The 14167-nt window shown below is 37.3% G+C and overlaps 1 protein-coding gene and 1 non-coding gene across 8 annotated transcripts in view; one reads left to right on the forward strand and one right to left on the reverse strand.

Moving 5' to 3' along the window:
- The window catches only part of ZNF385B (zinc finger protein 385B), a 368360-nt gene that overhangs the window by 263323 nt on the left and 90870 nt on the right, over positions 1 to 14167 (forward strand). For 6 of the 7 annotated variants that reach the window (XM_007522156.3, XM_060177630.1, XM_060177629.1 and 3 more), the window contains one exon: positions 11971 to 12113. In XM_007522156.3, the coding sequence (XP_007522218.1) occupies positions 11971 to 12113 (143 nt within the window). Of the gene's footprint in view, positions 1 to 11968; positions 12114 to 14167 lie in introns of those variants that run through there. The other variant, XM_007522158.2, reaches the window with a different exon arrangement.
- LOC132534508 (U6 spliceosomal RNA) lies at positions 9377 to 9480 on the reverse strand. The gene has a single exon (XR_009546216.1). It is a non-coding gene; the product is annotated as a U6 spliceosomal RNA (small nuclear RNA).

Here is a 14167-nt window from a genome sequence, read left to right on the forward strand (position 1 = left end):
GTTGTTACTGCTATCATTGTTGTTGGATAGGACAGAGAGAAATCGACAGAGGAGGGGAAAACAGAGAGGGGGAGAGAAAGATGGACACCTACAGATCTGCTTCACTGCCTGTGAAACGACCCTCCTGCAGGTGGGGACCCGGGGGCTCAAACCGGGATCCTTACCCCGGTCCCTGTGCTTCTTACCATGTGCACTTAACCTGCTGTGCCACTGCCTGGCTACCAGTATTTTTATTTTTAAAAACTATTAAACTAGAATTTATTAAGGACTACCAAAATGTTTCATTGGCAAGGTCAGTCAGCATATTTGTATAATTATATTTTTTAAGGCAGAGTCAGTATTCAAAGACTGTATAATATCGCAAACCTCATTCAGCTCAGGCAACCTGATGGCTGAAATTTCTGCAATTTTATTACTTTCGACATTTTTATTAGTGATTTAATAATGATTAACAAGATTGTAGGATAAGAGGGGTACGATTCCATACAGTTCCCACCACCAGAGTTCTGTGTCCCATCCTCTCCATCGGAAACATCTCTATTCTTTATCCCTCTGGGAGTATGGACCAGCAATCTATAGAAGGTGCAGAAGGTGGAAGGTCTGGCTTCTGTAATTGCTTCTTCACTGGACATGGATGTTGGCAGGTCAATCTATAGGTTCATACCTACCCCCGCCACCAGCCTGTTTCTATCTTTCCCTAGTGGGGTAGAGCTCTGGAGAGGTAAGGTTCTGGGATGCTATGGTGAGGTTGTCTGCCCAGGGGAAGTCAGGATGGCTTCATAGTATCATCTGCAACTTGGTGACTGAAAGGTGGTAATATACAAAGCAGAACAAATTGTTCAGTAGGCAGAAACCCAAAGGTAAGAATAGAGCAGATGAAAATAGGGGTCTTCATATGGGAAGAATCTAGGAGGTCTATTTTAAGTATGTTCCAAAGGGCCAATCATTTTAGTAATTTTTGCTCAAGCTTCATAGCTAACATGCAGGTGGACTAAAAATACTGTCTGGGAAGATGGTGTCAGAGTTGAGAATAGGAGCTCATAATATTTTTCATTCTGCTTTACTTCATTTTATACAGATGATTCCCATGCAATAAAAAGGTGAAAGGGGGGGGGGGAAATCATTTTAGGAGTGATATGTTAAGAAATTCCAAAGAAGGAATTGGTATGAATTGTAATTCACCCTACAAACTAAGCAGAACTCCTCAGTCTTCCTTCCTGCCTTTCCCCAGTTGCCCTCACACTTGACCCCATCTTACTCTCTCCTCCTTAACTCACATTTGTTGTTGGCACAATCACACTAGGCACCTCATAAGCAGGTTTCCATGTGGGTGGGATGGGATGGTAGTTCTCACACTTTTTGCACAGCAACTCTAGTGGTGTAGTAGGAACCATCTCTACATTTTCTGGATGAAAATGGTTTCCTAGGTGATGGAGGACTAAGAGTGGCCTATTCTATGCTTGTTACCCTGATTGTAATGCTCCACTTGAAAGTTTGCTGATGCTTCATTTAAGCATTGTCATTGTTGTATCCCTGGGCTATGCATGCCAAACAAAGGAGGAGGAGGGCACAGTTTTCACTGTTTCTTTTCCCAAGATGTTTGTTTTAGAAGTGTATTGTGTCTTTTTTGTTTGTTTGTTTTAACATGAGCAAACACATATTGAATAGCTTTGAAATGTTTTGGATAATATTGAAACTCTACCAAGGTAGGAAGGAATAAAGAGCATGGGAAGAGCACATATTAACTGTTTTTTAAAAATTTTTTATTTATAAAAAGGAAACACTACAAAACCATAGGGTAAGAGAGGTACAACTCCACACAATTCCCACTACCAGAACTCCATATCCCCTCCCCTCCCCTGATAGCTTTCCTTTTCTTGATCCCTCTGGGAGTATGGACCCAAGGTCAGTATGGGGTGCAGAAGGTGGAAGGTCTGGCTTCTGTAATTGCTTTCCCGCTGAACATGGTCATTGGCAGGTCGATCCATACTCCCAGCCTGTCTCTCTCTTTCACTAGTGGGGAAGGGCTCTGGGGAAGTGGAACTCCAGGACACATTGGTGGGGTTGTCTGTCCAGTCTGGTTGGCATCATGGTAGCATTTGGAACCTGGTGGATGAAAAAAAGAGTTAACATATAAAGCCAAACAAATTGTTGACTAATCATGAACCTGAAGGCTAGAATATTGCAGATGAAGATTTGGGGTCTCCTTTTTGAAGATAACTAGTAGGCCTATTTTAGTTATATTCCAAAGGGCCCGTGACTATGCTAGTTTTTTCCTGAGCCTGACCTCTGATACGCAGGTGGATCCAAGTTATTGTCTGGGGAGATGATGGCATGGCTGGAAAAAGGGCTAGAAAGCTGCATCAGGGAGAATTGCTCCCAAATATGGGAAAGGTGTATAAATATTGTTGACTGTAGACCCCATTGTCTGAGTGATTTGATCTGGGGCCCATATTGAGCTTAGGAGCCTATGGGACCTCTGCATCCCTGTAGGTCTGAGCTCACATTCTGTGGTCATTAGAAGGAACATTCCAAGCTGCCCCAGTTTCAGGACCCATCTTCTTCAGGTCGTAGATAGAATATGTTATCCACCCTCCCTTTGGAGGATGGAACATTAACTGTTTTTTTTAAGTTGAGCAAGTTTCTGGGGAAAAATACCTCTTTAGGACAATTCCATAAACTACTCCCCCCCCCCTTTGGGTGCTTAAATGCAAATAGACTAGACAATGACTATAAGAACTGAAGATCTCTGAAACTAAGGGGAAGAAACATTTTGTGCCCTAGAGCTAGAATTTATATTAATACTTAGCAGCTGGATGTTTGACCTTAGGAGAAGCTGTGTATAGACCTGTTAGCCACGCCCTTTGCCCTTTGTGTGAATTACAAAGGAGAGGCCTGAAGACAGAGCCAGAGGCTTTAACAATCCAGCTGCTTTGATATGCTCTGAGGGAAGGTCAGTGGCATTGGCTTGGATAAATGTTTCTGTACAGGCATTTTTGCTGCAGTTCTGATAATATAAAAACTTTCTAAACACCACCACCAAGCATAGCAATGTGTCTCCTATGAGGAGGGTATTTGAATTAGTTACACTATACAAGCAATATAGTAATAAGGCACAGCTTTAGTAGGGCTTGTTCTCTTTTATTCCCCTTGAGAATATAAAAAAGAATTACTTAAAATCAGGCATTGCAAACAAGTGTTGACTCTTGGTTGCATTGGCATTTCTTTCTTTCATCATATTAATAAAACATTAAAATCTCACTTAAAATGACACTTCTAATATTCAGTCAAAATATAAAAAGATAATGGATCAAATAACATTGCATCTAAATTTTTCAGAAGGATAACTACTACAATATACGGTTCTTTCCCATCTTTGATTGTAGCCTTGAATATCCAAAACAGTGTCTCTGGGCAGAGATCTCTAGAGAGCTTTGGTTCTATTGAAGTCAAGTGAAATGCCCTGTTGGGTTAAGTTCTTCTAATTCATTTCTCCCATATAAAATAAAATGTAGACTCCTAGGTTATATTGACTCCTAAAATCATATGAAATGTAATTACTTTAGAAATATCCACTAGTAATTGTTGCCTTCCATGAAAATGTCTGTATTTTTAGGAAACTTAGACAAACACACAGTTTTTATGTTGTCACTGGGTCCTTAAATGTTCTAAAGAAAACAGTTAGTTCCATTACTTACAAAAGAAAAAGATTTCAGACCTCAGGAAAACATTTTGATGCTAAACACAGCAGCCACTGGGCAAATGTAGCTCAGGACCATCTCCATGAATCTTTTTGCCAGAAAATTTCGTCAGGCTACTGTGACCTCCCAATCCAGTCTTGACCTCAGACAATTTTAGTAAAGCCCTGTCTGGAGATAATTTTGGCTTCAAAGACTTAGTAATTTAGGAACTAAGCACATGACATTCCCTTTTGATAAGTCAGGTGTATTTAAAATTATTTTTTTAAAGAACTTCATAGAGCATTTGTTAAGAGTCTTGCTTTTCTATCTTTTATGCTATCTTCCTGCCTGGTCAGACATAGTACTATCAAGTTACAAGTAGAAACACTGTCATATCAAATTTAAATTCAATGTTGGCTGTTTGACAATGGTATTCTCCTTGTGAACTAACTGATTGGCTTCTGTGCCTGAATTCTAAAATGCTCAGTTTTTCAATATCGCTACATAAAGTATTACAATTTATGAAATTTGCTACATGTTTAACCAAACTATAGTTTGTAATAAAGTGTAGTAAATACATCTTACCCATTTTTCCAACATTTAAATATATGAAACTCAGTCAGGACATGGAAAAAATATTCAGGTACAAATGAATCATCGTCTGGTTATAGATGTTCTGATGGCACAAATCTGAAAAGCCACCCATTGCATCTTGTTAGAATCATTTTGTATAAAAGCTGGCCAATTACTCCTAAACCTAAAGGATTAGGATTTAAAAATCTATCATGCTGTGGCTTCATGGCTGGTTTTTGATGCTCTACTTCATTATTGCTCATAAACTTTAGCGTGGTACACAGGTTTCTTTTTAAATGCAGCATTCTGCCAGAATGATGCTTTGGGAACTCTCTGGAGACAAGCTTAGTCTGTCCCAAGAGAAATTCAGAACTGCCCATTGTTATGATTGTACAGACCCAGAGTTCTTGATACACTTTCTCTTGAGTGTCACTGCATTCTGTGCCCATCGACTCTAAATCACTTTCAAAATTCAGCAAGGAGCTCGGGAGCTGGGCGGTAGCACAGCGGGTGAAGCGCAGGTGGCACCAAGCACAAGGACCTTAAGGATCTTGGTTTAGATCCCCCAGCTCCCCACCTGCAGGGGAGTCGCTTCATAGGCGGTGAAGCAGGTCTGCAGGTGTCTATCCTCTTCCCCTCTCTGTCTTCCCCTCCTCTCTCCATTTCTCTCTGCCCTATCCAACAATGATGACAACAGTAACTACAACAATAAAACAACAAGGCCAACAAAAGGGAAAATAAATAAATATTAAAAAAAAAAATAAAAAAGATTCAGTAAAGAAGCAACTAGCATTTTATTCTCTTACCAAAGTCATATCTGAACAAAATCAAGCTTCCAGTTGAGGGGGGAAAAGAACTAAAAAAAAAAAAAATCATATTCATCCTAAAAATATACAGACTTGACAGTACTGAAAATGTTCTCTCTCTCTCTATATATATATATATTTACTATTGGATAGAGACAGAGAGAAATTGAGAGGGGAGGGGGAAATAGAAAGGGGGAGAGAGGGATAGAGGAAAAGAGAGGGAGAGAGAGCGAGACACCTGCAGCCTTGCTTCACCACTCGTGAAGCTTTCCCCCTGCAGGTGGGGACCAAGGACTAGAACCTGGGTCCTTACGAAATATAATGTGAACACTTAGCCAGGTGCGCCACCACCTGGCCCCCTGAAAATGTTCTTACTGGGAAATTTGTGCATATTTGCAAAAATAGTTGACTAAAGTTAATGGTACTAAACACATTACTGTTTATGATTTCTATTAGAGAATAAAATATGGTAAAATGTACGTAAACTTAGAGTTGCGTGTGTACAAACATAGCTGTGTAACTGACATGAAGATCCAGTAAAGAGCGTTGTCATTGGAGGAGAAGCTGTTTTCATGCTCTGTTCCAGGGAATCCCCCCATCCGGCCCTTCCTGCAAAGAAAGCCACTATCACCCAACTTGGTATTGCATATAAATGGTATTTTACATGATGTTAATATGTTCCTTTTGTTAAGGTTTTTCTTAACATGCTTGCAAGATCTGTTTATTAATATGCATAATTATGTTTTCATTGCTACATTCCATAGTGGATCTTTTTAGTCTCTGAAGATACCAAAATTATTATTCTCACAGTCAGCTAGTTAATGTCCGACTTGGGTTATAATAAATATTATTGCTATGAATTTTCTAGTACCTATAATTTGTAATGTTTATGACTGAAAGTAGAGTTGCTGAGTCATGTCATATGTATTATTAGTTTAAGTAGATTGTGTATTCATTTTTCAAAATGATTTTGACAATTTGTACTTCACATAAAAAGTCTGCTTGCATTCTAGTTGCTCTGTGTCCTTGTCAATGTCCTTGCCATTTTCTTCGCCATAACCATTCTTGTGGCAATGTAGTAATCTCTCTTTATAGTTTTAAATGACTGATAAAGTTAAGCACTTTTTATGTTTACTGGTCATTTTTATTACCTACTTTTATGAAGTGTATACTCAAACCTTTTGTCTTAACTTTTTCTTCTTGATGCATAGCTCTTTGAGTGTCAATCCTCTGTCAAAATATACTTATTATGAATATCATCTCCCACTCTGTGGATTGTAATTTTACTTCCTTTTCTTTTTCTTTTTTTGCTGGGGCTTCATGTCTGCACTAGAAATCTATCCCTCCCTGATGCCTTTTGTTCCCCCACTCATTTTCATTCCTATTCTAAATTCATCTTTGGAAGTCCTATAATTAGCATTTTATACCCCTAAGAGATTTTTATAATACAAGATTTCTTCGTTTTAACACCACTAAAGCAGATGTACATAATAATGGCATGAAAAGGAAACCACTTCTTTTACTTTAGTATATGGAGCGGTTTTATTTCATTCTGTAAATGCTTCTCATACAACTTTTTTTTTTTTTTGGCTTTGGCTTTGGCTTTGGCTTTGGCTACTTCCCTTTCTAAGACTGAGATGTCTATGTATTTATGGTGTAATAAAGAATTACTAGGAAGTCTCAAAGTTGCCACTTAAATACACCTTCAAGATTATATTTCTTTTTTTAAATATTTATTTTATTTATTTATTCCCTTTGTTGCCCTTGTTTTATTGTTGTAGTTATTATTGTTGTTGTCATTGTTGGATAGGACAGAGAGAAATGGAGAGAGGAGGGGAAGACAGAGAGGAGGAGAGAAAGACAGACACCTGCAGACCTGCTTCACTGCCTGTGAAGCGACTCCCCTGCAGGTGGGGAAGATTATATTTCTAAAGGTCAAAGACCTACCAATAATTTCAAATGTCACCTGATCCTCAACTGAGGTTTTATTGTGATGGATTATGACCTAAGCATTGGCAGAATAAAAAGCCTACTAGGTTACAGTGACAGTTGGCTAAAACAGTAGTTTTTCATATCCATACTGGTGAATTTCTGTTATTTATAATTGCTTTCATATGGATGGGTGAGTATGAATTGGATTTTGCCTTCAAGTTGAAATTTATGGAAATGGTTGTTCACATTCTTTTAAGAATGTATTGATATGAGGAATTTTTAAAATTTCTTTATGGTGGGATTAATGGTCTACAGTCTACAGTAAGATACAATAGTTTGTACATGCATAACATTTCCACAGAACAATTCAACCCCCACTAGGTCCTCCTCTGCCATCACGTCCCAGGACCTGAACCCTCCCCACCACCCCCAGTCTTTTACTTTGGTGCAATACACCAACTCCAGTCCAAGTTCTGCTTAGTGTTTTCCCTTCTGATCTTGTTTTTCAAGTTCTGCCTATGAATGAGATCATCCCATATTCATCCTTCTGTTTCTGACTTATGATAGGAGGGATTTTCCTGGTGAGAGTATTAACTTCTGTAGGCTGTGCTTGTGTATGTATGTTTATTTTTAATACACGGTGTTAAATACGTGAACATCAAATGCTACAAAAAACTTGTTATCAAGTAAATAGAACACTAATATGACTTGATTCATTATGATTTAACCAAATTATATCCTGACTTTTTTGAAATATAATTGTTAATAGGGATGTCTTACATAATATTGTCAAATAATTGATACAAAAGACAAAAGTTGACTTTAAAAACATATTACAGCATTCTTTATATGTAAATATGCATTTTATTATATTTCCAACCTTTTTGTTTCTTAGAGAGTCCTTCAATTTTATGGAAATCAAGCATTTTCTTACAGGGTGCATTACATTTTGATCAGTTTTCTACTTGTGTTCTACTGGTGTTTTTGCATCCCCAGAATGAGTAGAAAGCTTCTGAGAAGCAGCAAAATCTTGAATAAGGTGAAGGAGAACTCAAAGCATCAATTACCCAGTGCAAAAAAAAAAAAAAAAAGAAAAAAAAAGTTATTTTTTCTATTCATTCCCATTTGCAAAAAAAAATTCCTCCAAGCTATCAATTTTAGTGAAGAAAGATTTTAGAAAGCAGATTTTTCTAAGTGAAAACAGCAAGGGATGAGGTAAAGGAGCTGATGATAGCAGAGGTTATATTTATTCAGGATATATACCAGTACTTTAAAACAATCTGTGTTTAACATGGCAAATTGTCTGTCATTAAAATGCTAATGAAATGGTAAACAGCTGCTAAGTTTTTATGCTAATGAGTGGTGGCAGCTAAGTACTTCACTAGTCTTGTCTTTATTAGCATAGAGATTTGATTGGGTAAGGGGGATCATTGTACATTCTGACCTTTGTTGATGGAGCAATCTGTTTGTCAAGTTGCCGGTTGTATTCTATTTGATTTGAGTTTGTTGGTAGAAAGTGGCTCTTACCAGGCCCGTGGGGGGCCATGTATTACACAGTTTTATCAGAGCCACCATTTGTTGGCTTAGAAAAAGATTTTTTTCTTCCCTTTGGGAGACCTGTAATGGCAGAATAATTATACATTTGCTCATCAGGCAGCTTTAAGTAGAAAAATTCTGTGTAGTTTTTGTTGTTTAGTCTTAAAAGCTATAGTAATTGTGAATTCTAGAAGGCCACAGTTTTAATATAAGTAAGACCTTTTGTACAATTTAGCTAAGATTTTTAAGGCAAATTTCCATCGTAAGTATTTTAATAATTGTCTGCAACATAACATACTGATATACTACATCATCTTGAGTCTATAAGCCCTGAAATTAGCAATGAGTAAACTGTGGTCAAATTAAAAGAAACATATAATTAAAGGCAGGGTTACGTGGGTCCCACAATGAGATCAGATGCACTTGGACATCAGGAAAATTATTATTTGATCTAAACTTTTGTCTGATTCTCTTATTGCCGAGATCTGCTCTGTATTTTCTAATGAATAGCACTGGCTGAAAGATTTCACAGTATAGGTAAATACTTTATCTTTCTCTATTTTGTTTTTGTTTTCTGGTTGGTTAGTTGATTTTTCTTTAGATTTGCATAAATGAATTACTACAGTTCATTAAATATTTGTCAATAATGTTCTGTAGTGAATTGAAATGTGATACAGACTTTGTACGAGGGATACATTACTAAAAATATAAGTGAAATGTGGATTTTAGTTATTCTGACATAATTTAAGAACATAGGGGAAGTCTTTTTTTTTTTTAAACTCACCAAAACCTGTCATTATTTGTCTTAACATAATCTGAATTGCAACAGATGTAGTCTAGCTTAAACCAAAAAATATGGAACGCTTCACGAATTTGCATGTCATCCTCTCGCAGGGGCCATACTAATCTCTGTATTCTTCCAATTTTAGTACATGTGATGCCGAAGTGAGCAGGGGGAAGTCTTAATAGTTTACCGTACCATTTTTCCTTGAAGATAGTATGTAGTTTTGGACATGTAATAATCTTTGGTCCTATATAGACATGTCAGGAGAAATTGGAACCATCAAAAACTGTTAATGTAATGCAAATGATTTTGCTCATTTGGAAAACAGTCTGGTAATTCTTAAAAGATCAAATCATGGTTACCATGTGATTCCACACTTATATATGTTCCTAAAAGACCTGAATGCATATCTACACAGAAACTTATAAACAAACATCTGGACAACATTATTCATAGTAGCCCAAATGTAGGAATAATTTAGATATCTGTGGGTGAATAAATATTCAAATTGTGGTACATACATACAGGTATTCAATATTTTAAAAAATTTTTTTGGTTTGAAATTACATATATCTGTTATATATTATGTATATGGGGGTGATGGGTAGATAGCATAATGGTTATGCAAAGAAACCGTCATGCCTGAGGCTCCGAAGTCCCAGGTTCAATCCACCTCCCCCACCCATCTGCCAGAGCTGAGCAGCGCTCTATTAAAAATAATTATGTATATGTAGGTTGTTATATATTATTATGAAATATATGTTATATCATAATATGTATGTATAATGTGTATTGGTGTACATAAATATGTATATATATCTATGCAATGGTGTATATAAATGAAAGAGAACAAGAACTAGAACATCACTGGCACACGTGATGCCCACGTCAAAAGTGAGACATCACGCTTGTGAACATAAAGCTTGATCCACTGCACCCCCCAGACCACCCGTTACTCAGTCATAAAAGGGAATAAGGATTCTATAACGCGCCACAGCATGGAAGAACCTTGAAAACAGACAGGACTGTGAGATAACCTGATGGAGCACAGATTTGAACGAGGTCTCAGAGGCTGTGAATTCAGTTCTCAGCACCACCTTATGGCAAAGCTGAACAGTGCTTTAGGGTCTCTACTTCTCTCATAGTCTCTTTCTCTCTCTCTTTCTCTCTCTCTCTCAAAATAAGTAAGTACATCTGAAAAAAAGAATGATGATAGTCACAAAGTTCATACTGAATGATTTCATTTAAAAGAGATAGCCAGAATACACAAATCTATAGGAGCAGAAAGAAAACTGGGATTGCCAAGAAGTGGGGGGTATGGGAGTGTAGGAAATGACTGCTGATGTTTAAGGAGCTTCTTTTAGGGAATACGAAAATGTGCTGAAGTCACTGTGGAGACGGTTGTGCAAATATCTGAATATGCTAAAAGTCACTGAGTTGTACATTTTAAGGTGGTGTGCGATCTGTGTGAATTATATACCCCTACACCCATACCCATAACCATACCTAGCTAGATCTTGTTTCCTTGGAGTCATCTACAACAGCTGTTATTTATTTACCTGCTGTCTGGGGAGACTTCAGGATAAAGAAAAGAGCTTACTGTTGTAGAGGAGTAGTGTAAGTCTCCTATACACGGGGTTAAACCAGATAGTTCACCTGTGGTGGGAAAGCTTCACAAGTGGTCAAAACGTCCGCAGTGTCTTCCTCTCTTCCTGTCTCTCCCTTCACTCTCAACTTTTGTCTCTACCCCCCCCCAAATCATACATTACACACACACACACACACACGTATATATACATCAAATATCTAAAGAGATTCCAGCTAGTATAATTGTTAGAAAGGATAGTTGAAATAATACAAACCCTTTTATAAATAAAATTGAAGGCAAAAAAGAAAAAAAAAAATGTTCTGACTCTAGCTTTCCTCTTTGCCACAACATCTGCCCCACCCCGTCTGTAACTGCCTCTTAGCTTCTATAACTATCCGATGTCTAGACTACATGGTCTTCTCAAAGTAAGGACAAGTTTTGTTTTTTTTTAAGGGAAGAAATGGTTTGAGTCATAATTTTCTTGGGAGCAGACAGTAGCTATGAGTCCAAGAGTTTTTTTCCTCTTACAAAAACCCTATAATTATCTCTGATTTCCACAAAACATGCCTACTGTCCATTCAATTATTTAGAATAGTAAACTGCATCCAATTTCAAGAAATTCCTCTTCTCCTCTCTACTACATTGTTAAAAATATTTATTTTTAAATAAAGACAGAGAAATTGAGAGGAAAGGGAGAGGGAGAGGGAGAGAGAGAGAGAGAGAAACTTTAGAAGTGCTTCACAGCTTATGAAGTTTCCTCGCTTGAGTAGGGCCCAGAGACTTGAACCCTGGTCCATGTGCACTGTGACCTATGCTGCGCCAGATGTGCCACTACCCAGCCCCTTCTACTACACTTTGATGAGTTAGTGACAGCCGAAATATTCGTCACCACTGTTTTAGGTAATAAGAACCATGTGACTGTACTTCCTCTTCTTGTACCAGTTGCTTATTTCCATCATAACTTTCATGCTTTCAGGTTGCAACTCAGCGACTCTGCTTTTGCACTGTAGACTAGGGAAGGAAATAAATGTGTAAGAGAGACTGAGTTCACTTTTGTTTTGTTCTTGGCAGGCAGTACATGCCACACTACTACCCTTCCTGCTTTTGTGCGTACACCTACCTTGATGATGCAGCCTTCACTGGATATCAAACCATTTATGTCTTTTCCAATGGACAGTAGTTCTGCTGTTGGGCTCTTTCCAAATTTTAACACAGTAAGTAAATACATTTTTTAATATTTTATTTATATCCTCTTCAGTTTGTTTCATTACAGATGTGAATAGGCAGTAGATATAGCCATTTTCTAAAACGTATATTTGAACCACATACTGGTTACACTACTCAGCTGTATTATGGAAGATAATGTTTCATCCATGGGGCTTTATTCAGATAATAGCATGTTTATTTCCCAAATATTTCCACAGGTGACTTTTCACCTGTTGCTTTGCATAATTTTGAAAGACTTTTCAGTGGTTTGAAAACCTCTATTATTTTCAGGAATGCTATTCACATACTTAAGAACAGGATTTAGAGTTACCAAGCTACATGGATTTTCTTTTTCTTATTAAACAATAAATAAAGTCTATCTCTGAGGGTACATTTAAATTTGAGAAATATTTTAGATAAAAGCTGACAGAGTTTTTATTTGAAAGCTCTTGCAGATTATATGAATTTGACTATTAGTAAAAAGAAAAACGTTCATTTTTCATATTAATTGTATGATGCTCTGACATCCATTTTGAAATATATGATAAATATGTGAACTACCTATAATTTCCAGTTTCCTTCATTCAGCTCAGCTGACTTTTCTTTGTCCTAATGAAAGAAATTTTATAGGTGTGCCAAGTGTATCATAACAGCCTTCAGTAGAATTTGATGTAAAATCAGTCCATAGTTAAAGTTATAAGCTAATATAGAAAAACTTGAGTGGTCCAAGTGATTGTATGAATTATATCTATTCGGTTAATACTTACAGTCAATTAGAGCTAGCGTAGTGGTCTCTTGGAATGTTACAGATCACAGAAGCTACAATAGTCAAGATTGCAAATTGCATTATCAGCACTATGAGGCAGTACGCATTCAGTACTGCCAAAATGTTTCTTTTTTATAAACTCCTATTTTGTATGAAGTGAAAACAGCCAGAGGATGTTCCCTCAGGAGTTGTAAATAAGATCTTATTGGGCTTTACTGGATAGTGTTGCAAGATACTTAGGGATTATAATCAAGTAAACAAAACTTTTTGCAGCTTCCCATGCTTTTTCTCCAACCAAACTGATGTGTTCTCTGGGGCTCCCAGAAAATAATCAGAGTGGCCTGAGGCTTGTGGTTTAGAGCATGTGACTACAGCCTCTCCGTGTTGACCTGGAGTTACATTTCTTCGTTTTGATTGGGCCAGGACAGAACTTTACAAATAGAATTTAATTTATAAGAATCCCACACCCTAATAGAACCACCCTGAGTGTTGGTCATTTTTCTCCTAGTTACTATAGTAAAAATCACACCCCTGAGGATGTTTTCTCTCGTTTTCCTTTTTAAAAAAATTTTTAATTAATTTTTTATATATATATTTTTTCCTTTTTGTTGCCCTTGTTTTTAATCATTATTGTGGTTATTATTATTGTTGTCATTGATGTCATTGTCGAATAGGACAGAGAGAAATGGAGAGAGGAGGGGAAGACAGAGAGGGAGAGAGAAATATACACTGCAGGTGGGGAGCCGGGGGCTCGAACCAGGATCCTTACGCGCTGGCCCTCGAGTTTCGCACCATGTGCGCTTAACCCGCTGCGCTACAGCCCAAACCCCCCTCTTGTTTTCTTTTTTTAAAAAAAAATATTTTATTTATTTATTATTGAGAGGGAGAGGAGGAGAGAGAAAGAACCAGACATCACTCTTGTACATGTGCTGCTAGGGATTGAATTTAGGACCTCATGCTTGAGAGCCCAACACTTTATCCATTGCGCCACCTCCCGAACCACCCCTCTTATTTTCTTACATGATATTATTTTATGTTCCTCAAATGTACGTGGCCATACCCCCCTTCATAAAGATTCATAGATTTTTCTGGAAAGTTCTTATATATGTCAGATAGTTACTTGTCCTCTGCAGACAACCAGAATTTCCACCTTCTACCTTCTTCGGATGTTGAAATAAGGCTTTCCGACTCAGTTTGTTTTTCAAGTCAGTAAAACCCTCCTTTTTTTTCTTTCTTTCTCTTTATTAATTTTTTAATGAGTGACAAGACCATAAGATAAGAGGGGTACAATTCCAC

Source organism: Erinaceus europaeus, chromosome 18 (assembly GCF_950295315.1).
Source record: "Erinaceus europaeus chromosome 18, mEriEur2.1, whole genome shotgun sequence".
In the NCBI taxonomy this organism is placed as follows: domain Eukaryota; kingdom Metazoa; phylum Chordata; class Mammalia; order Eulipotyphla; family Erinaceidae; genus Erinaceus; species Erinaceus europaeus.